We start from the raw sequence: 24004 nt of genomic DNA, 5'->3' as shown, positions 1-24004 counted from the left end.
GTCCATGTTGACCACTGTGCTTAGCTATACTGGTCCCATTTGGTCTGTAGCCCCCTTTGTCTTGGTGATTCAAGTGATTGTATAGATGCTGTAAATGTTGTGAGTGTATGTGCCTCCACCACCTCAGGCAGCATGTTCCAGAAGCCATTAGCGTCTTGTTGCCATATCTATAGTTTTAGCTAAAGGAGCTTAAGCGTCGAGCTGTTTCAGACACTGCAATGTATCACGGAATGGGAAAGTGACCTGGATGCTTTTCATTATCTAAAACAACAAGAAAAGTACTTATCTATTAATTTGCATAGGAACCAATGAGCATTTGGTACATAAATTATTGTCTTTTCTTAAAATTTGTGAAAATACCTGCTGAAATACCACTCCCTTTCAAATCCTCAAGGGGAAAAAGATTTGAAAACGTCTGCCATGCAAGAGCATCTTGGAACTGCAAGTGAAATGAATATGTAGTGCCAGATGTCTAGTCTTGTGACAGTGCTAATATTCCCCAATCCCACTCCCTTCTGCTGTATTTCAATTTAACTTTTTTTTCTCTCTTGATATGGTTGGAATAAACTCGTCAAAGCAAACCTATCAGAGATCCATTATCATGTCCTTAACCTTTTTTGCATTGGCGCCATGATTAACTTTTATCTCTAGGTAATTTAAATTTGAAGTTTCTTTTACTGTTATATGAATGGGTAAATTATTCAAAGACCAGGAATTAGGGTTTACTATTGTGCTAAAATTAAATGCAATTCTCTCCTACCCTCCTTATGAATGAATAGTGTTCACCTTCATGTTCGTGAACTACAGAAGAGTTGATGACTATTTTCCTCCTCCCTGCTATACTCTACCTTACTAGCCCACTACTCAAACCCAAGCTGCTTGTGTTTGTTTCTTTCTTCCTCCTATCTCCATACTGTTCAATGTGTGAAGAGCTATTGATACCTTGGGTGAGTGAATTGTGTGTGATAATGGTGAATGTTCATTAAAAGCATTTGCTTTTTTCTGCCTTTTACAGCACTTCTGCTTTGTAATGCATTATTCCAAAGATGAAAGTATGATTTGATGTAATGAATGTGTTTTCCTCCATGTCTAGGGTATAATAAAAAACAGATGGGCTGTACTCTACCTCCTGCTCAGCCTCAGTGAGGATCCACGTAAACCCCTGAGCAAGGTATTAAGAAATAGTTCTCGTTTGTTTAATTTTAACTGATAGGTTCCAATACTAATGTATTTTTCATGTTTCTCCCAAGGTGCTACTTTTTTCTTTCAGTAATGTTAAAACTGTGACAACTCAATGTTCCAGTCTTGATTCATCTATTTTCTTTAGACGCTTAATACAGCTTCTTTGCTTTTCAATTCTGTCCTTATTACAATGAATCAGAGCTCTGAATTTTATGGTTTTATTTGCTTGCATTAGTACTCTTAATGGTTGTTCTCTTCTTCAATCTCATTGGGTGCCTGTTTTGTTGCTGGTGGGTACATGTTCTAAAATATTCTTACTTGTCAATCTCTTGCTACTTTTGAAGGTTTATAGTGCATGCCTTTGTGTTGTGATACACAAATCTCAAAATTATACTAGATGCCCACATTATTTTTCCAAGTGGTGAACAACAGTAATCCTAGCACCAATACATGGAACACTGTTTCTTATAATTTCATACATTTGTTAAGGTTAACTTTTATCTGGGGGTAACTAAAATAAGGAGCTTGTGCCCACGTGAAGTAGTTGACGAAAATAACAGAAACTAGACAATGATGTGAGGGAGAAAGGAAAAGAATGACGTGAAGTAAAGTGATAAAAGATTCCTGTGAAAACTTGACTAACGAACAGTCTGCTGGAGAAACTCAATGGGCCAAGCAGCATGTATGGGGGAGGAGGTGAAGCACTTGTTGACACTTTGGGTCAAAACTCTGCATTATGGTTTTGACCCAAAACTTGACTTGGTTTCCATCCAAAACATCAACAACCCCTTTCCACTTGCCCTCTAGAGATTCTGCTTAACCCGCTGAGTTTCCCCAGAAGGGTTTATTTTGACCAGATTCCAGCATCTGGAGTCTTTTATGTCTCTCGCATAAAAACCTATTGAGCTACTCGGAATTCCATTAAAAAGAAAGCGAAGTGCCTTCAGTACATTTTACCATGCTCGTATTTAGTTATAATGTAGAATTAAGTAATATTTGGTAATCATTTGCAATGTACCAATCGGGTACAAGAGACGGGGGGGGGGGGTTAAATAGTAATGAGTTTGCATTTGTATGCATATTCAGGAGAAGTACTGAAAAACTGGAACACCTTCTGCTGGGAACAGAATTTGACACATGACCTTAAGGGAAAAATTCTCTAGTAGCTTCATTCATACATTGAAGATTGAGATCATAACTTGGATCAAATGTTTCCTTTGCAGCTGATCCTTCCAGATTCTTATGTCTTAAGAAAGGCAGAGGAAGAAGCTATCATGATTCTGAATATCAGTGTGGGATTGAACCTGTGGTAGGTCCAGGTTACTTGAGGAATTGGGAGGTTATGCTTGTAAAGTTCAGGACAACAGGTCTGGACTAGGGGCAAGAAGTTATTCTTTTTTTTTTTTGCTGAGTTTTGCTCTTCAATATTTAAGAGATGTCCGGGATAATTAAATTATTTTCTATGTCATGATTCAGTTTTGTGACGTATCTCCAGTTTGCCAACTTTTTGTTTGTGAAGTGATACTCTGGTGGAAAGGAGAGATGATAGAGATTGAGTGGCAAGGATGCAAAGGATGTACCACAACAGAGGCACTTGAATGCATATGTCCAAAAATATAAGTGGTAGGGCATGTTGAGAAAGTGGTTCGTAAATCAATCGGAATGACAATATTGTAATCGGAGGTGTAGAAGGCAAAAGGGAAACCGTATAGAACTGGATACCATCCACCAGTTGTGATTGCCGTGCTCATATTTATCATCCTTGGGCTCAATGTGAGGCCCCTTGAGAGAGTGTAGAAAAGGCTTACTGAATGGTTCCAGGAATGAAGGATGTCAGTGGTAAGAGGGGAGCACAGGAATCTCAACCTGAAATGTCATCCGTCCATTTCCTTCCCCAAATTCTGCCTCACCTCTTCTTCCAGTAATTTGTTTTTGTTTTAGTTTTTATTTCAGTGTTAAGATTATATCGGAGAAGCTGGTGTTCATGAACAAAAAGGGTTGAAGGGAGATTTGATGGAGCAGTACAAAATCATGGAGACAAAAGAGACTGCAAATGCGGGAATCTGGAGCAACAGACAAAAAGCTGAGGAGCTCGAGTGGATCAGGCGGTCTGTAGAGGAAAATGGATGATTGATATTTTAGGAAGCAGTACAACTGAAGGTTGCTGCCATTTCTCGCCTTGGTTGCTGCCTGACCACAGACTTCCTCCAGTTTGTGTGTTGCTCCATTATACGGTCATGACTGGATTAGAAAAGTTAAATAAAGACATTTCCCAATATTGAGTGGCTCCAGGAGTCAGGGAACAGATTTAAAGATACAAAGGCCACATGAAGCAACATTGTTTAATGCAGAGTACAGTTGAATTATTGATCTTGCCATTAGTCAATCACTTTAGAACGAGAATTGGAAAAGTAGTTGAGACAGAATAGTTTGTTGAGGTTTGGAGAAAGAACAAGAGGAAGAGAATTGGACTGGCCTGTTTTCCCTACTAGGAAACAGTTAAAATTGCTGGGCTTAATGACCACCAGCTAAGTCATTCTGATTGATGTAACTTCTGCTTTGAAGCAACGTAAGTTTAGATGTTTGATGTTTTTATAGATTTAGAAATACAGAACGGTAACCAAATCTGCCCCAGTGAGCCAATTTATACCCATGTGACCAATTAATCTAACTAATCAGTACTACTTTGAGTGAAACTGGATCATCTGGAGGAAAGTCATGCTACCATGGGGAGAATGTACAAACTCCTTACAAACCGGTGGGTTTGAACTCTGGTCACTCTCAGTGGCATAGTCTGGCAGCATAGCAATCAGTGCAAATGTGATACAATTGTAATGTAATAACTTGAAGGGCAATGCAGACTGTTCAGTAGCTTTTTGTTATCAATTTGTGTCGTTCCTGTTCTGCTATTGGGCTTTACAACTTAAGAGCTAAGTATCTGTCCATAAAACATCTTTGTATAGAATTTCAAGGAGTATTTTGTGTGGTAACACTTGTTCATTGAATTTGAGTTTGGCATTTTCTTTTGTAATATTCTAACTTCATTGTCTAAAGTTCTGTTATTGTGCTTTTTCAGGTAGCTAATTATGCGGCATTATTTGCGCAAGCATTACCAAGAGATGCTCATTCTACTCCTTACTACTACTCCAGACCACAGTCTCTTCCCCTGACTTATTCTGACAGGGCTGCTTCCTCTCAAAGTGTTGGCAGCATGGGAAGTAGTGGAGTTGGCAGCCTTAGTATTTATGGCTTAAATGGGCCAACACCAACCCCTCAGTCATTATTACCAGGGTAAGTAGTCTCCTTGTCTCTAGCCTGGAAGTAAACTCAGTGAGTTATTCTAAACTACCATAGAATTGTTTCTGAATGAAGCCATTTGACTTCTGTGTTCAGGCCAGTCAAAAACCTAGCTCTCCAGATGAATCCCACTTCAGTCTTATGTTTTGTAACTACAAATCATAAGAATTAATTGAAAGGAAAAAATGGGGAGTCGAACTTTGTTTTTACTTTAAGTGAGGCACGTTCGTATGATGTGGCAGCGTAGTAACGTAGACCATTTATGTACTTTTATATATTAACCTGTAATGCATTATACAAACAGCAAAGAATGCTTAACCAATATATTTACAATATTACTTGAATATTACTGAAATATTACATAGACAACACTCCTCCCTGCTTAGCTATAAACTTTAACTCAATATAGAATGCATTTCAACTTGTATGCATATATACAGTACTGTGCTGAAGTCTTAGGCACATATATATAGCTAGGGTGCTTAAGACTTTTGCATAGTACTGTGTTCGTGAATCTGGCGGGAGCAAAGGATGTTGCAAGGATGGAGTGCTGCAGGACGGATGTGGGACAGGTGGCACAGGGGGAGTGCCAGAGGCAGGAGGTGGTGTGGGTGCGGGCATACCCAGCCCTTTATGTATATACTTGTACATACTGTATAGTACAACTCCTTTATAGACGTCCACAGCATAGTAAAAAAAGATAAGTTGTCCCATTCAGGCCAAAAGATTTAATTGCTGTGGAGGATTTCTTACCCTTGTGTGATAATGCTTTTCTAGACAAGGGGATAACTGCTTGGCAGGTGAGACGCGTGGCTGTGAAACTTTCTCAGGTTCTGGGGCCTCCTCCATGTGGTTGTAGGAGATGACTCTGGGACTGCAGGAAGTGGTTCTGACAGCTGTGGCCACCATTCTTCTCTAACAATTGACTACTGATCCTAACAGATCAATGTATCATCTGCAGATGATGTCAGGCACAATCTTAACTGTGGAGGAGAGTGGTCCACTTCTGTCCTTAATCTATCCAAGTACTCACTTTTGAACACCTCTGTAGTCCCTTGCCAGGACTGCTTGTCCAGGAACGAAACATCGAACCTTTTTGTTTGAGGAGCCTTCAAATTGTCTCAGCTGTTTGTCCTGCATACTCCTTCTGAGACTGGGTTTGAGGAAATCTAAATGTGAACGCGAAGGATGACTCGGACAGTATAGATGATGACTCATTGGTAGTGGACTGTGCTGCATTGTGATACGCAAGGAAACCGATGAGCTTCCGATTCAGTGTTAGTGTAGTGTGTTCTGCCAACATTGCTCGCAGAGTGTTCTTCAGGCTCCTGACAGGCCTTTCCGCCAAGCCATTTGTTGCTGGGTGGTCGTCGTCTTTGGTTGTCCATTGAAATCCAATGATGACGTCCACTCCTTTAACGGTGAGATCTTTGATGACTATACAGTCCTATCCTGGACCCCCCAAGCTGTATTGCAGGTGGGACATGTATATGTGGTAGTAGTGGTGGCAACCATGGCTGCATTTCTCCTGGCTCTCTTCTGCTGTCTTCTGGTTGTTCTTTTCATCACCAGAATACGAACCCCGTCCCTACACAGCTGTCGCCAAGTGTTATGGTCAGCAGCAACATACTCCAGGTCCTCAAGTCTGATCTTGCACTTCCTTAAAGCATTCTTCATCTGATCCTTATAGCGCTTCTTCAGCCCTCCAGCTGAGCATTGACCATGATGTAGCTGGCCGTATAACACTCTGTGGGGTAGCCGACATGGGGGCATCCTTATCATGTGCCCCAGCCACTGCATCTGATGCTGGGTGATCATGGCCTCGATGCTTATGCAGTTGGTCTTTACAAGCATTTCAGTGTGAGGCACCTGCTCACGCCAGGTAATTCCCAGGATGTGCTGAAGGCAGCTTATGTGGAAGCGCTCCAAGGACTTGATGTGACAGCTATAAGTTACCCAAGCTTCACAGCTATAAAGGAGGGTGGTGACACAGACCGCTTGGTATCGGCAACCTTTGTGGAGGGACGAAGGCTCCTGTTCTGAAAGACTTTACACCGAAGTCTCCCAAAGGCAGCTGATGCCTGTTTAATGTGGCCCTGGATGTTGTTATGGTGCAGAGATAATATGTCTTATTCCGTTCATTTTTAGGAATACAGATGTTCCCCCCCCCCCCCCCCACAAAGGTAGAGTGTTTATATGAAACTCTTCTTAAGCCAAAACGGCATAAAGTGAAGAACCGTTAATTTATATGGGAAAAATTTTCATAAAAGCAAAAATCCTCTTTGTAATGTGAAAACAGGTTACTAATGTAGTTCTTTTGTAAAAGCGGAGCGGCGTAAAGTGAACATTCGTAAAGCGGGGGACACCTGTAATTGAAACTGTTCCACACCAGACTGTGGTCTATTGTCACTGACTAAGTGTTCTGGAGCACCAGTCCTTGTGATGAGGTTTCTTAATACACCAGCAGTTTGCGAGGCTGTAGAAGATAATATTGGGAACACTCAGCTGCATCTACTTCTATCAAGTAATTTGTGCCTATGAATGGTCCAGCAAAGTCTACATGAACGCTCTGTCAGGGTAAGACAGGCTGTTGCTGGGGATGGAGAGGTGATGCTCTTGGTATCTTCTAGCATTGGCAACCCAAACACTACATGGCAAGCTGCTCAGTCTGCTGATCCATCCACTAGACAAAGCTTAGAGCTAATACCTTCATTGTAACCACGTCCAGTTGATCACCAAGCTCTCAGCTTGGATGGTACATCCATTCTCAATCTCCACATAAAGCAACCCCTGTGAGGGAACTTGAGTTGCTGGTGCACATCCGGCCATTTTGAGTGGCATTGCAGACCTGAGACAGTGTGGGTGTTTTTCTGGTTTCCCTTCGGATCATCTTTGCCATAATAAGAAGACTTCTGATTTGCATTAGGGAGAATATGTCAAGAGGAGTGTCCTTTTTCTTTAATAAATTTTTCCGGTAGTTCCAAGGGTAAACCAGGATAATCCATCAGCATTTCCATGATCAGATCATTCTCTTGAAATCTATCTCATGATTGTCCTCCAAGAAATTGAGACCATCTCTGAATTCCCTTTGTGAATTGAAAATGGAGATTAGGGATTCCTGGTTGATGATCAGTACTGAGGTAAATGCTCTCCCATACAAGTACTGGTTGAAATGTTTTACACCTCAGAACTAGTTTCAAGGCCTCTCTATCAATCTTGTGTGTAATTTTTCTCTGGCGGTAAGGCTACGTCATGCAAAGGCTGTGGGGCATTCACTTCTATCATTCATAACATGACATGACTACCTATATCATCATTACAGGCAAGCTTCACTGGACGACATGGATTGTAATGTATGAGTACAGTGTCTGACGTCACCGTTTCCTTTACCTTTTTGAAAGCCACCACACACTGCCCCTTGCCATTTCTTTCCGATATGTAGTAATGAGTTTAAGGGGTGGCGCACAGTAGCCAGGTTTACCAGGAACCTGTTACAGTAATTGACAAATGCTAAAAAGGACCGCAACTGTGGCACATCCTTTGACCTTGGGCTATCCACCATTGTTTGAATTTTCTCTGCACACTTGAGTAATCCTTGGGCATCAATGGTGTGGCCATAATAAGTGATGCTTGTTTCAAGGAATTCACACCTGTTGCATTGTGCTCTGAGCCCATAATCTTCTAATCTTTTTAATAATGTTTTGAGATTTTGTCATCCTTACCAATAACAATGAGGTCATTGAGGTAGCACTCAGTGCCTGGGCAGCCTTGCTGCACCAGTTCCATGGCTTTCTACTAGAGTACAGGTGCAGTTGCTACTCCAAAAATAAGCCTATTATAGCAATAAAGCCCGTTGTGAGTATTTGTGGTGAGAAACACTTCGGACTCTTCTTTCAATTCCATCTGTAGGTAGGCCTCAGCTAAGTCCACTTTGCTGAATTGTTGCCCTCCAGAAAGGTTTGTGAGGATATCTTCTATCTTGGCAGAGGGTATTCATCTAATTTCAGTACTTAGATGGTGAGCCCAGTCTTCACAGATCCTGACAGACCCATTCTTTGCTGCTAGCTTTGCCTGTCAGCTCCACTGAACTTTGGGGAAAAAAATCCTTCAGCCTCTATGCAATGTAGCTCACCAGTGTGGATAGTATAAGGAACTGGACAGGTTTTGCAAAACTTGGGTATGGCATTTACCCTTGATATGGCTGAGTTTTCCATTGTCATCCTTGAACACAGCTGTGACATAATCCTGTACCTTAATTCGCTTTCAGTTGACTATTGCAGAGGATGTGGCATGCAAATAGTGGATGGATGTTCAGTCAAGTTGTAGTTGCTCCAGCCGCTCATGACCCCACAATGCTGGTCCTCTTGTTTTTACCACTTACAAGGCCAATGTGACTGTGGTTGTTGTATTTCACTGTCATTCCCACAGTATAAGTTCTTAGTTGGATACAGTGCCTATAAAAAGTATTCACCACCCCCCCCCCCCCAGAAGTTTTCATGTTTTATTGTTTTACAACATTGAATCACGGTGGATTTAATTTTTTTTTTGACACTGATCAACAGAAAAGGACTATTTTGTGTCAAAGTGAAAACAGATCTCTACAAAGTGATCTAAATTAATTACAGATATAAAATACAAAATAATTGACAGCATAAGTATTTAACCCTCGTTAATATGACACACCAAATCATCACTGGTGCAGCCAGTTGGATTTAGAAGTCACATAATTAGTTAAATAGAGATAATTAATGTGCAGTCAAGCTGTTTCAATTGATTGCAGTAAAAATATATCTGGAAGGTCCAACTGCTGGTGAGTCAGTATCCCTGGCAAAAACTACACCATCAAGTCAAAAGAACGCTCCAAGCAACTCCATGAAAAGGTTATTGAAATACACAAGTCAGAAGACAAATACAAGAAAATATCCAAGTTACTGAATATCCCCGGAGTAGTTATGTCAATCATCAAGAAATGGAAAGAATATGGCACAGGTGTAAACCTGGTTAGAGCAGGCCATCCTCAAAAACTGAGTGACCACGCAAGAATGGTCCAGTGAGGGACGCCACCACAGACCTGTGATAACTCTGGAGGAGTTACATTGACTGAGATGGGAGGGACTGCGCATTCAACAACTGTTGCCCGAGTGCTTCACTAGTTGCAGCTTCATGGGAGAGTGGCAAAGAGAAAGCCACTGTTTGAAAAAAAAACTCACATGAAATCTCAGCTAGAGTTTGCCAGAAGGCATGTGGGAGATTCTGAAGTCAGCTAGAAGAAGGCTCTATGGTCTTATGAAACCAAAATTGAGCTTTTTGGCCATCAAACTAAATGCTATGTTTGGTGTAAGCCAAACACTACACATCATCAAAAACACACCATCCCTATCGTGAAGCATGGTGGTGGTTACATCATGCTGTGGGGATGCTTCGCTGCAGCAGGCCCTGGAAGGCTTGTGAAGGTAGAGGGTAAAGTTAATGTAGCAAGATACAGGGAAATCCTGGAGGAAAACCTGATGCAGACTGCAAGACAGCTGCGATTGGGAAGTTTGTTTTCAAGCAAGACAATGATCCCAAGCATAAAGTCAGAGCTACACAGGGATGGGTTAAAAACAAAAACGTTAATGTCCTGGAATGGCCAAGTCAGAGTTCGGTCCTCAATCCAATTGAGAATTTGTAGCTGGACTTGGAAAGGGTTGTTCATTTGCGAAACCCATGTAATCTGACAGCTTGAGCAATTTTGTAAAGAATAGGGAAAAATTGCCATGTCCACACATTCAAGGCTGTAATTGGTGTTAGAGGTGAATCTATTAAATACTGACTTGAAGGGGGTGAGTAATTATGCAATCAATTATTTTGTGAATAATAATTATAATAAATTTAGACCAATTTGTAGGAATTTGTTTTCACTTTGACAATAGTGATTCTTTTCTGTTGATCAGTGTCAAAAAGGCTAAAATTAGTCCACTGTGATTAAACAATAAAACATGAAACTTCCAAGGTGGAGGATGAATACTTTTTTTTTATAGGCTCTGTATCTGCAGGTTTCAGTTCAGTAACTTTGAAATCAATATAAAGAAGGAACTACTGGAGGGGGTACATCACTGGACCTCCTGGCTAATGAAGTGGGGTAAGTGGTGGACGTAGCTGTAAGCACTTTTTCTATTAGTTTTAAAGTGGTTATGAAGTAGGGTTATAAATAAGTACAGGAAAAGAGTGCAGATTTTACTGTAGAGGAAACCATCAAGGCTAAAGAAATGGGGGAAATGAGTGCTGTTGTCTTGGAGAACATTAATTAACAGGGAGAAGGTACTAGAGGCCTTAAAATGTTTTAAGGTGGATAAGTAACAGATTCTGACCTATTGCATTCTCAGACCTTGTGGGAAGCTAGAGAAGAAATTGCAGAGGCCCATATAGAGATGTTTCTTCATGTCTGGCCACAGATGAGGCTCTGGAGGTCTGGAGATTGGCTCATGTTCAAGTTCAAGTTTAATTGTCAGTCACCTATACATGGATGCCCATGAATACAGCTAATTGAAATAGCTGAGTTCATGAGTGTTGCAACAGTCTGCAGTCAAACACAATATATCTTGTCTTCTGCTGAGCAAACACTGGAGAGCAGCACCAACTCCAGCATGGACACCGCACCACACCACCTCCAGCACTCCAGTGGAGTGCCCTGACTCCAAAGCCTCTCGCCTGAGTGGCTGCCGTTAGGTGACACCGCAGTTTGAGGCCTTGTCCTTGTTGTGACTGAGACCACGCAGCTCCCTCGCTGTTTGTTTATAGAACAGTGAATCAGACTTGCAGTATTCCACATTACCAGTGTCCAACAGGAACTTGTGATTGCAAGAAAAGTGACTAAGATGATCACTTGATGTTCGACTCCACAGCGACTTAGCGCACCAACTCCTCTCTGTCGCAGGCAGCAGCACAGTCCACATCCAGTCCAGCTCCTTCAGTTTCTTTTCTAATGAGCAACTTGCAGATGGGATAGATCTGCAGTACTTTTAAGTTCTTAATGTCCAGTGGCATCTTACATTTGTAAAAAAAAACATGTTTAAAAAAGACAATAACACCTTTGGTTGGCCCTGTAGAACTCGCTGTATCCAAGCACATCGCCATGTTTAAAAAAAGTTAGCAAAAAGAAGCCAGACTGGGGAGTCTGACATCGGTGGTGGGCAAATTGTTGGAGGGGATCCTGAGGGACAGGATCTACCAATGTTTGGAAAGGCAGGTTCTGATTTGAGACAGTCAGCATGACTTGTGCATGGGGATAGCAAGGAAGGCTATCACAGCTTGCAGCAGGATCTGGACCAGCTGGAAAAATGGGCTGAAAAATAGCAGATGGAATTTAATGCAGACAAGTTTGAAATACTGCACTTTGGGAAGCCAAACAAGGGAAGGACTTGCATAGTGAAAACTGGGGCACTAAGGAACGTGCTAGAACAGGGGTCTGAGAATACAGATCAATAATTCCTTGAAAGTGGTGTCATGGGTAGATAGGGTTGTAAAGAGAGTGTTGACATGAAGAAGGCTTTTGGCCCAAAATGTCAACGTTTCCATGGATGCTGCCTGACCTGCTTGGCTCCTCTAGCATTTTTCTTGTGTTTATATTTGACATGTTATGTTGAAGTTGGGAAAGATGTTGGTGAGGGCTACTTTGGAGGTTTGTGTGCATTTCTTGTCACTTGTCTACAAGAAAGATACAAATACGATTGAAAGAGTACGGAGAAAAGTTATCAGCATGTTGTTGCATCTTGACCTGAGTAATTGGTAATAGTTGAATAGGTTAGGACTTTATCCCCGGAGCATAGGAGAATGAGGAGAAGATTGTGAGGGATATATATAGGGTAAGTACAAACAGGCTTTTTTTAGAGGGGTCGGGTGAGACTGGAACTAGAGGTCATGGGTTAAGGGTGAAAGGTGAAATGTTTAAGGGGAACATTGTTCAGTCAAGATGGTGAGAGTGTGGAATGAGCTGACAGCTGAGTTAAGCTGACGAGCCTGTTCCATGCTCTGTGACTTGAGTGACTGCAGATGATGGAGCCTGGAGCATCAATTTGCTGAAGGAACCCAGCAGTTAGGCAGCATCACTAAGAGGAAAGGCACACTTAACCTTTCAGGTCAGAATCTTTTATCAGGACTGCCAGTAAACAGCTTGTCAAAGTTGAATAGCTACTTACTGTTAATGTAATTTCTGTGCATTTCCCCCTCTTCCTTGTTGATCTTAACTGTCTTTCTCTAATTGATTTCCTTTTCTTTCTCCTCCCACCCCCACTATTTTGTCCCTCATCCCTTCTCTTTCCCAGTTCATTATTTTTCTCCCATGCTCCTCTCTGCCCTTCCTTTTCCCACACTCAATTCCCAGTCTCTGAAATGGCATCAACATAAATACATTATTTATTTATTGATAGGTACAGCACAGTAACAGGTCTTTCTGGCTGAACAAGCTCATGCCACCAAATTATACCCATATGACCAATTAACATGTTACAATTATTGGTTGTTCACTGCAAGTGTTCTGCTGCCTTGATTATAGTGTATTTTAAGTTGCATATTAATTACTAGAAAATAACATTTTTAAATGTGGTCATATTGGAAAAAGTAACTTCTAATGCTTTTTTAAAATCTCACTCAGACAAACGTATCAAAGTACAGCAACAGCAGATGCAATGAGACAGCAGTTAGGATCGCGGCTTGCGTGGGCATTGTCTGCTGCTCAACCTTCATCATTATCTACCTCAAAAGGACTTCCAGGCTCAATGTCTCGGAATATGTCAAGGCTGAGACGTGAAGGTGATCTTGGCTGTAAGTACTCACTTGATTCCAACTTCTCATGTAGTCAGCAGGTCAACATGGACAATGTTTTTCCAACGACACGGACAAAATGCTGGTGGATCTCAGTGGGCTAGGCAGCTTCTATTAAAGAGAGTAAACAGTCAACGTTTTGGGCTGAGACCCTTCATTAGGACTGCTGAATTCCTCCAGCATTTTTGTGTGTTGCTTTGGATTTCCAGCATCTGCAGATTTACTTGTGTTTATGTTTTCAGAATCCTTCTATGGATTATCGCTGCTGTTGCGGAAAGTTCCTATGTGCACATTGGTTGCTGTGTTTCCTATATCATATCAACTGGGACTGTTTAATTGAATGTACACTTCCACTGGGGTTGGTTTCAGGGCGTTTGACTTTTGTGGCCAATATGAGTTGTAGCTGGCGAGGTGGTGTGGCAAGATTGCAGCTGTGGGTGAATATGGGCATTTCAGCAAGTGGAAGAAATTTTAATTTTTGTGTGATATGTCTCGATTGCTGTTTGATGGTGTAATTCTACTTGTACTGTGGTCATACTGCATAATTTGTTCACATTTGATTTAATTAGATCTCCATTTCATGTCTTTTGCAAGATATTAGTAACCTGCATCTTGTTCAGCTTTGCTTTTTTAAATGCAGTAGATTCCAGTTAATTGGGATAGATCGTGGCCAGTATATTTTGGCTGAGTTAAGCGTCTGTCTCAATTAGGTATAAGTTAGCTTAAAAAGGTATAAAAAGACAAACTACTGTTTAACTGAGTAACAGATTATGTATTTAAGTGGAATTCAGAACAAATTAGAACACCACCAATACTACTGGTGCTTGGCCATCGTATTCGACGATGAAAGGAAACCCATGTGGGAGAGTTTAAAGTGGGAAAGCCATTGTTAAAGTGGAAGTCTTGGTCTAGTGGTATAAGTAGTCATCACAACTGGGGTCTTCCTTGGTTACAGTGGATAACCACATCTTCTTCTGTGCCCCGTCCTGCCCTTCACTCTCCATGGTGCAACGTAGAACTGCCTTCCTGGCTGTTGGGTCTCGCTGTAGATCTTTTCTGCTTAGTCTGCAGGAGCTGACACAGCATGCTAGGACAGGAATGTCCCTATCACACCAGGGTATCTGACCCACCAGCTACCCTCAACTGGTTTAGCCTGCCTGCCGAAGCACTGTACTGGGGTTGGGCCACTGTCACATGCAAACAGCTACTTGGAGTCACTGGTGAGAGCTGAGTGGCCAGTGGGAACCAAAGGTAGCATTCAAGACCTTCAAATTATTCATAACTTGTTGAAGTAGTGAAATCATTTCATTTTCACTCCCTGCATTTCCAAGCCTGAATACTTGAAACCACACTGAGCAGAACAATTCTGAATTGTCTCGCTGCTTATTTATTACCAACCATCAATGACAAAAATCACTGCTTTTTAAACACAAACAAGTGCAACTGATGCTAGTTAGAAACTGCTTGGTAATAGTCTCCTGTCCCTATTAAGTGCCATTGTGTCCCAATTCAACAAAAGGAATCCCAACTATTTTCTCTTATTTTGCGTTCTTTAATTGTCACAAATAAGTGGCTGCCCTGATTAACCAATGATCCAATTAATTGGAATCCATTAAGTTTTTTTCCATGCAGAATTGATGAATTAATCAGCTTTAGCACAAGTCTCCCAATGTTAGAAACATCAAAAAACTACAGCACAGTACAGGCCCTTCGGCCCACAATGCTGGTGGAACATGTACTTACTTCAGAAATTACCTAGGGTTACCCATAGCCCTCTATTTTTCTAAGCTCCATGTACCTATCCAGGAGTCTCTTAAAAGACATATCCACCTCCACCACCATTGCCGGCCGCCCATTCCACCACTCACCACTCTCTGTGTGTAAAAAAAAACCAACAACAACAACAAAAAAAACACACACACAAAACACCAACAACAACAACTTACCCCTGACATCTCCTCTCTACCTACTTCCAAGCATCTTAAACCTATGCCCTCTTGTGCTAGCCATTTCAGCCCTGGGAAAAATCCTCTGACTGTCCACACAATCAATGCCTCTCATCATCTTATACACCTCTATCAGGTCACCTCTCATCCTCCATCGCTCCAAAGAGAAAAGGCCAAGTTCACTCAACCTATTCTCGTAAGGCATGCTCCCCAATCCAGGCGACATCCTTGTAAATCTCCTCTGCACCCTTTCTATGGTTTCCACATCCTTCCTGTAGTGAGTTGACCAGAACTGAGCACAGTACTCTGTGGGGTCTGACCAGGATCCTATAAGGCTGTAACATTACCTCTTGGGTCTTAAACTCAATCCTACGGTTGATGAAGGCCAATGCACTGTATGCCTTCTTAACCACAGAGTCAACCTGTATACGGACTCACACCCCAAGATCCCTCTGATCCTCCACACTGCTAAGAGCCTTACCATTAATACTATGTTCTGCTATCATATTTGACCTACCAAAATGAACCACCTCACACTTATCTAGGTTGAACTCCATCTACCACTTCTTAGCCCAGTTTTGCATCCTATCGATGTCCCACTGTAAACTCTGACAGCCCTCCACTATCCACAACACCCCTAACCCTTGTGTCATCAGCAAATTTACTAACCCATCCCTCCACTTCCTTATCCAGGTCATTTATAAAAATCACCAAGAGTAAGGGTCCCAGAACAGATAGCTGTGGCACACCACTGGTCACCAACCTCCATGCAGAATATGACCTGTCTACAACCACTGTTTGCCTTCTGTGGGTAAGCCAGTTCTGGATCCACAAAGCAAGGTCCCCTTGGATCCCATGCCTCCTTGCTTTCCCAATAAGTCTTGCATGGGGTACCTTATCATCTCACACATGTTCTGATTGAACACCTTTGACAACCCTTCTCACTATCTAAAGCAAAGCCATCTGCAAACTTAATCTGCCCTCCTACACTTTCATTCTAATCATTTATGTATACTGTACCTGTTCCAGTCTCCATCCTAAACACAAGATTTTGGGGTATCTTATCAAATGCCTTGTTGAAATTCATATACACTACATCTGCTGCTCTACTTTCATCTATGTGTTTAGTCACAATCTCAAAAAATTCCATTTGGCTCATAAGCCATGACCTGCCTTTGATGATTCCCAATCATATTATGCTTCTCCAAATGTTCATAAAGTAAGACTCACTGGTCTATAATTTCCTGGGCTATCTCTACTCCCTTTCTTGAATAAGGGAACAGCATCTGCAACCCTACAATCCTCCAGAACCTTCCCCATCTCCACTGATGATGCAAAGATCATTGCCAGAGGGTCAGCAATCTCCTCCCTCGCTTCCCTCAGTAGCCTGGGGTACATATCGGCCAGTCCCGGTGACTCATCCAACTTGATGCTTTCCAAAAGTTCCAGCACATCCTCTTTCTTAATGTCTATATGCCCAAGCTTTTCAATTTGCTGTAAGTCATCCCTACAATCGCCAGGATCCTTTTCTATAGTGAATACTGAAGCAAAGTACTATTAAGTACCTCAGCTACCTCCTCTGGTTCCATACAAACTTTTCCACTGTCACATTTGATTGGTCCTATTCTCTCACATCTTGTCTTGTCCTCTTGCTCTTCACATACTTGTAGAATGCCTTGGGGTTTTCTTTACTCCTGCTCGCCAAGGCCTTCTCATGGTGCTTCTGACTCTCCTAGTTTCATTCTTAAGCTCCTGCTTGTTAGCCTTATAATCTTCTAGATCTCTATCATTAAATAGCTTTTTGAACCTTTCATAAGCTTTTCTTGTCTAGATTTTCAACAGCCTTTGTACTCTACAGTTCCTATACCCTACCATCCTTTCCCTGTCTCATTGGTACGTACCTATGTGGAACACAACACAAATATCACCTGAACATTTGCCACATTTATTCTGTACATTTCCCTGACAACATCTGTTCCCAATTTATGCTTCCAAGTTCCTGCCTGATAGCTTCATATATCCCCTTTCTCCAATTAAACGCTTTCCTCACTTGCTGTTCCTATCCCTCTCTAATGCTCTGGTTAAGGAGATAGAATTGTGATCACTATCTCCAAAATGCTCTTCCACTCAGAGACCTGACACCGGACCAGATTCATTTCCCATTACCAGATCAAGTACAGCCTCTCCTCTTGTAGGCTTAATTACATATTGTCAGGAAACCTTCCTCAACACACCTAACAAAGTCCACCCCATCTAAACCCCTTACTCTAGGGAGATGCTAATCAATATTTGGGAAATTAAAATCTCCCACCATGACAACCCTGTTATTATTACACCTTTCCAGAATCTGCCTCCCTATCTGCTCTTCGATGTCCCTGCTGGTCAAGGAATTCTTTCCTTACTCCATCCCCTGAAGGCATGAGGCATGAGTTCCCAGCCTAGTGTCTGATTACTTTCAGAGTTCTAAGACATGATATTACCAGTACCTGGGCAAGTGTTTCCCCATGCCTTATGGACTTCAAGATTTTATTGGCCAAGCAGTGAAAGTGCTTAATGGCCATCAGCAGAAAGGAATAAGGAAGTGCTTGAAGTGGACAACAAGTTGAGCAGTAGAGAGAAAGAGTTGATGTTAAACAAGAGTTTTATGGTCTATGGCAGGGTTTTCCAATTAGTTTTCCACAAGGGCCAAATTATGTCATGCATGCCAAGGGCCAAAATGTCCAGGGTTTTTTTCATTGCGCTAGTAAGTTGTTTATGGGCAGATGTTGTTGTTGCTGTAATTACTATTATTATTATTAGTGGTAGTAGTAGTAATTTAGGCCTGGGATTCTCAAAACCTGTGTTGTGGGTCACAGAAGAAAAAAAAATGCACTCTTGTAACAAAATAAGTCCAAACCCAACCATTTAATTATGACAATTGTCAGCTGTCACATTGAGAACTCATCTGGGACTTAAAACAAACACACATGCACACGCACACACACGCACACACGCGCGCGCGCACACAAAAACATGGTAGTCTTCACCACTTCTCTTCTACATAGAGTTTTAGTAGTACTGCCTTTTCCACTGTTTCTGTTCTCTCATTTAATCTATTTGTTCCTTTTAATTAAGCTGTGTGGCATTTGAAGTATGAAGTGTAGCTATAAATGAAATTATCAGTATTACTGGTGTTGTAATATTATTATACCACAATAAGATTGACAAATAGACAAAAATAAATTGATTCACTCACCAATCAGTGAGATAAGTGACAGCGACGGGATGAGGCCATCCTTCTGATGTCGGGCCTGTGTTCTGTGGTGGTGATCCTGAGGCACTGGCCAAGATGTGCATTGGAGAGTCTGTTTCTGTCCTGGTTCATGATAGAGTTCATTGAAGAAAACGGTGTCTCACATATGTACGTGGAGGGGAACAGTGTGAGTAGGAGCATTGCAATAACTCTCGTGTTTTTGAATTGAGCTTGGGGAACCACGTTGACCCAAAAGTCACTCACCCCAACGTCCTTGTGTTGTGCTTTGAGCAAATCAGATGTTCCCATTTCCATGACCTCCATCTGAAGAGTTGCCTCATCTATAGAAGGCACCAGCCCTTTGGCCTCTGTAGTCCACTGGTCATCAGCCGAAATGGAGAACGGCTGTCTCAGGAAGAGGAGGATGTCACCTGAGAGTTTAGGGGAGCTTTCAAATTGTTCCCTGAAGTTTTCTGCCAAGTTTGTCACGAAATCCTTCATCACCGGAATCCTCCCACATTTCGTCCTTCTCGCAATGCTCCTGCAGACATGGAAAGTGCAACTTTCTCCCGTGAATGTCTCTCTCCAAAAGGTTCAGCTTTGACCGGGAAGCAGTAGGTCGCACGCTAGCGCTCTAGGTCAAGTGTACGGTGTGGGATGAAGTTAAGATAAATTAGAGCAGCACGCGCTTTATTTACATGTTATGGCAGGTGAGTTCACGTAAGTGCCAATGGGTTGGCACAGTCCAGACATTTGGTTCTGGCGGTCCGGACCTGGCCTGCGGTCCGCCTATTGGGGTTATCTGGTCTATGGCCTAGACAGAGTGGACATGGAGAGGATGTTACCTATAGTGGGGGGGAGGGTGGTCTAGGACCAGAGGGCACAGCATCAGAATAGAAGGGTGTCTCTTCAGAACAGGGATGAGGAGTATCTTTAGCCAGAGGTTGGTGAATCTGTGAAATTCATTGCAGATGGCTGTTGAGGCCAAGTCAATGGATACATTTTAAGTGGAGGAGGGTGATAGGTTCCTAATTAGTAAGGGAATCAAAGACTATGGGGAGAAGATGGGAGAGTGGTGTTGAGAGGGATTGTATCCATGATGGAATGGTGGAGCAGACTTGATGGGCTGAATGATCTAATTCTTCACCTGTGCAAATCCCTGTAGCATCTGGTGACTCTGTGATGTTTCAGAGACCGACAACAGAGCATCTTTCAAGAGGGTGAACCCTTGCAAGGTGTCAGGCCCTGATGGTGTACCTGGGGTAGACTCTGAAAATCTGTGCCAATCAACTGGCAGGAGAGTTCAAGGTCAATTTCAGTCTCTCACTGCTGCAGTCAGGGAGTCAAATGGTTCTGTTTAATATCAGAGAATGTGTACAGTATGCAGCCTGAAATACTTGTCCTTGCAGACATCCACAAAAAAACAGGAGTCCGAAAGAATGAATGACAGAAAAATGTTGGAACTCCAAAGCAAGCCCCCTCTCCCCCCCCCCCCCTTCTGTGCACAACCAGCAGCAGGCATCAACACATCAACCTCAGCCCTCCCACCTTGCTTTCAAAGGGCAACAATCATACCTGTGCCCAGGAAGAACAGGGTGAACTGTCTCAACGACTGTCGCCCAGTGGCATCTTTTGTGATGAAGTCCTTTGGCAGGTTGGTTATGGCTAGAATCAGCTCCTATCTAAGGAAGGACCTGGACCTATTGCAATTTGCCTGTCACCGCAATTGGTCTGCAGTGGATGCAGTCTCACTGGCTCTCTGCTTGGCCTTGGATCGCCTGAACAATAGTAATACATATTATCAGGCTACTGTTTACAGCTTGGCATTCAACACAATCATACCCTCAGTTCTAATCCAAAACCTGGGCCTCCGTACCTCCCTCTGCAACTGGCTCCTCAACTTTTTCATTGGGATACCATAGTCTGTGTGGATCGGAAATAACATCTCCACCTTGTTGACAATTAACACTGGTGTACCTCAAGGATACGTGCTTAGCCTACTGCTCTACTGTCTCTACATTCACAACTGTGGTTAGGCACAGCTCAAACGGCATCGACGCTATCGTTGGCAGGATTTCGGATGTTGCCAAGGCGTATGGAGCGAGGTAAATCAGTGGTTAAGTGGTGTCGCAGCAATTACCTTGCGCACAACGTCAGTGAGACCAAGAAGGAGTTGATTGCTGGCTTTAGGAAGTGGAAGTCAAGGGAACACACAACAGCCCTCATCGAGGGATCAGAAGTGGAAAGGTACCAGTTTCAAGTTCCTGGGTGTCAACATCTGTGATTCTGGCCCCAGCATGTTGATGTAATTACAAAGAGGCTGTATTTCATTAGGAGCTCGAGGAGAATTTGTGTGTTACCAAGGACATTTTCAAATTCCTACAGATGTACCATGGAGAGTATTTCAACTGGTTGCATTGCCGTCTGGCATGGAGGGACCACTGTACAGGATCGGAAAATGCTGCAGAAAGTTGGTAACTCAGCCAGCTTCATGGGCACTAGCCTCCCCAGCATCGAGGACGCCTTGAAAAGGCAATGCCTCAAAAAGTTGACATTCATCGTTAAGGACCCACATTACTCAGGAAATGCCCTCTTCGCATGACTACCATCAGGGAGGAGGTACAGGAACCTGAAAACACAGACTCAGTGTTGCAGGACCAGCTTCCTCCCCTCCACCATCAGATTTCTGAATGGACAATGAACCCAGGAACATTACCAATTTTTAAAAAACTCTTTTTGCACTACTTATTTAATTTAAATATATGTGTGTGTACATCTTACTGTAACTTACTGTTTTTATTATTGTACATTGCAGTGTGTAGTGCTACCTGAAAACAACTATTCCGGTAATATGAAACCTGATTCTGACTCTGAAGTCTTGTGGTTTTATTTCAGGTTGATGATCTTATTCATTATGAAGGTTATCGACCTAAAATATTAATACTGTTTCTATCTCCACAGAGGCTGCCTTTATTGGTGTTCCCTTCCAACATTTTCTGCTTTTCCTAGCGTTTTTGTTTTTATAACATAGGAAAGAAACAGGTTGCACATGTTCTGAGGCGAGCTCTGAAGTATTTTGGCTGGGTATTTGTAATTTCAGTCTGTACTGCGTAGTGCAAAATGCTGACAGCTCTCTGCCATGTATGCTGGGGTGATAATGTTTTTTATAGATAGAATACGTGCTGTTCTGAATTCAGCACTGCAGGGTAATGGATTTCAGAAATATCAAACAGTTGCCCGTGGCCATGTGCTGCTTCTGTGCTCTATATAACATCTTTTAGTCTCACTGTTGACATAGCCTGTTAAAGGAGAGCAAGTTAAAGGCAAGATACTGATGTGAAGTTTTATTTTTCAGCATCTACAGAAGTAACAGAGGTCGCACTGGTCAGAGATATTCTTTATGTCTTCCAGGGAATTGATGGCAAATGTATCAAAATGTGTAATTCTGAAAACTGCTATAAAATTGATTCCAAGGTAATTCACTTTCAGTGACTGGAATTAAAAATAAATTCTTGCATGTGATCTCCTCTGATCCCTTTATTTCACATAATCCTCTGTGTTAAAGAGCAGAATTCAGTATCAAATGTAGTGAAAGCCTTCATTCCAAAACACTGAGGCATTGTGTAAGTGAATGTCAATGTCCTGAAAATTCAGTGAGCAATTAGATTGTTTCCTCATGCTACCACAAAGCAGAAAAAACGGCTTTCACCATCCCCTGGGCAGTTTTTTCCCAAATTTCAGTCACCCTTTAGTGAAAAATTCTTCCTGCCTGCCTGTTGTGATTATGTTATAAAAAAGTCTATAATTCAAAAGTTCTTTGAAATATCCTGAAATAATGAAGTTTCTGATATATTTTCTGCTGATGACCAACTCCCTGTCTCCAAGAGAAGTGTGATAACTGGGCTTGATGTAGCTTGGTTTTGGTTGTGGCTGGCATGCTTCTGGTGCTGTAGTGATTGTGAAAGGCTGGAATTTCAGGATTAATTTAATATTTTGAATAGCGTTTAGTTTGATAAGGGCAATCATCTGGCTTTAGCATGTGCATAGTATTAATTTTAGAAACAAAGTATTGACCAAACACTAAATAAATAAATGTTATTGAAGCTTCCGTTTGCTGTCAGTACAGTGATATAAACACTTTTTCTGAGGAGGACTTGTTTGAGAGTTGAGCAGTCAGCAATACTTCTGCTGTCGGTACAAAGGAGAATAATTGGTGAGATATTACTTCATAGTATTTCCAGGATGTCTGTTGGTCAAGGTGTACTTTTACGGTAAATTTACTTAAACCTTTGATAAAGTGTTTAAAAGTTCACAAATTGGAACAGTAGAAGCTGCTTGGCTAAAGAGAGTGGGAGAGAAATGAATATCCCCTAGTTAATCATATTGCAGTGGTCTCCAATTCTGTGATGTTACCATGTTTTATATTATTGATTGTGCCATGGTTATTGCAGGTATTTCAGGAGTGTGGATACCTGTTTGTTAACGAGTGGTAGAGTATTGGCATTGGTCCAATTATTCTCCAAATCAGTGAGCGATCTGTAGGTTGTAATGGGTGGAGGAGTGGTGGTCAAATTGCACTAGAGGAACACGGTGGTGAGATATTAAAAAGTAAGTTCTATTTGTGTTTCTGCCAATTGGTGAGGTAGCTGGTTTCCAGTTTTTCAGTTTACTCTGATGGATTTAAAGGTCTATACTGATGCACTTAGGCACTAAGGGTTCAGACGACGAGTGATGCGGATCTGGACAATGAGTGCATTAACTACTGTATTCTGTGCCAGTGGTAACCCCTTTGCTCTTTGTGTCAGTTTGGCACCAATATTTACTGTGTTCCTGTTGATAATAGTTTGCCAGTCAGTGAGATTCTGTCTGAGTATTTGGACTTGAGTCATTATATTATTTGGTGGTGTTGGAGGCATGCTTAGTCGTGTTTTGTGAGTTGTCTCATAAATTGTATGTTAGCCTTCGTACAAAATCTTTTGGCTAGGCAATAATGGACAAGATGGTGGCTGAGGAGTGGATGCTTAGATGCAGTCTTGGCATCCTTTGCTCCCAGGTATGATTTATCAGGATCCTTTCAGCTGCCCCTCACTGAATCTGAAACCCAGAAGTCACACCAGTTCTCCCTGACTATTGCAGTTAGTTATAATAATGATTGTCTGCATGGAACAGTTGGTAAGGATCTCACAGTTGAAGCAGAAGTGAACTCTTGAAATCTCATCTATCAACGTGCACAAAGCCAGGTTACTCTCGATCACTGACCCATTTACTTGCTGTGGATTTGCTATCCAGTTCTATTCCCATGTTAAGACTAAGCTGTATGGGATATGGGTCTTTGCACTTTTGTCTGTTAAGAAGCATTGAAGTACAGGTCCAAAAGTGTGGAAGGTGTCTGATGCTTCCTGGCTGGAAAGTTGGTCCTTCAAAATATGGATACCTCGACACTCCAAACTAAGTTATTGGAATATCAGGGCGGATTCCAGGAAAATGGGCGGAAGGATCTGTTTTTGTGCTGTAGTGCTCTATTACTCTGAGAATAATTCATCTG

The 24004-nt window shown here is 42.0% G+C and overlaps 1 protein-coding gene across 2 annotated transcripts in view; it reads left to right on the top strand.

Annotated features, from left to right (window-relative positions):
- The window catches only part of tubgcp3 (tubulin gamma complex component 3), a 135843-nt gene that overhangs the window by 21214 nt on the left and 90625 nt on the right, over positions 1–24004 (top strand). For both annotated transcript variants that reach the window (XM_073029190.1, XM_073029198.1), the window contains exons 4-7: positions 1094–1171; positions 4259–4473; positions 13112–13281; positions 21815–21933. In XM_073029190.1, coding sequence (XP_072885291.1) covers positions 1094–1171; positions 4259–4473; positions 13112–13281; positions 21815–21933 — 582 coding nt within the window. The remainder of the gene's footprint in view (positions 1–1093; positions 1172–4258; positions 4474–13111; positions 13282–21814; positions 21934–24004) is intronic.

Source organism: Hemitrygon akajei, chromosome 2 (genome assembly GCF_048418815.1).
Source record: "Hemitrygon akajei chromosome 2, sHemAka1.3, whole genome shotgun sequence".
In the NCBI taxonomy this organism is placed as follows: Eukaryota; Metazoa; Chordata; class Chondrichthyes; order Myliobatiformes; family Dasyatidae; genus Hemitrygon; species Hemitrygon akajei.
Note: the sequence above shows the minus strand (reverse complement) of the source record. Positions and strands in the feature narration are given on the sequence as shown.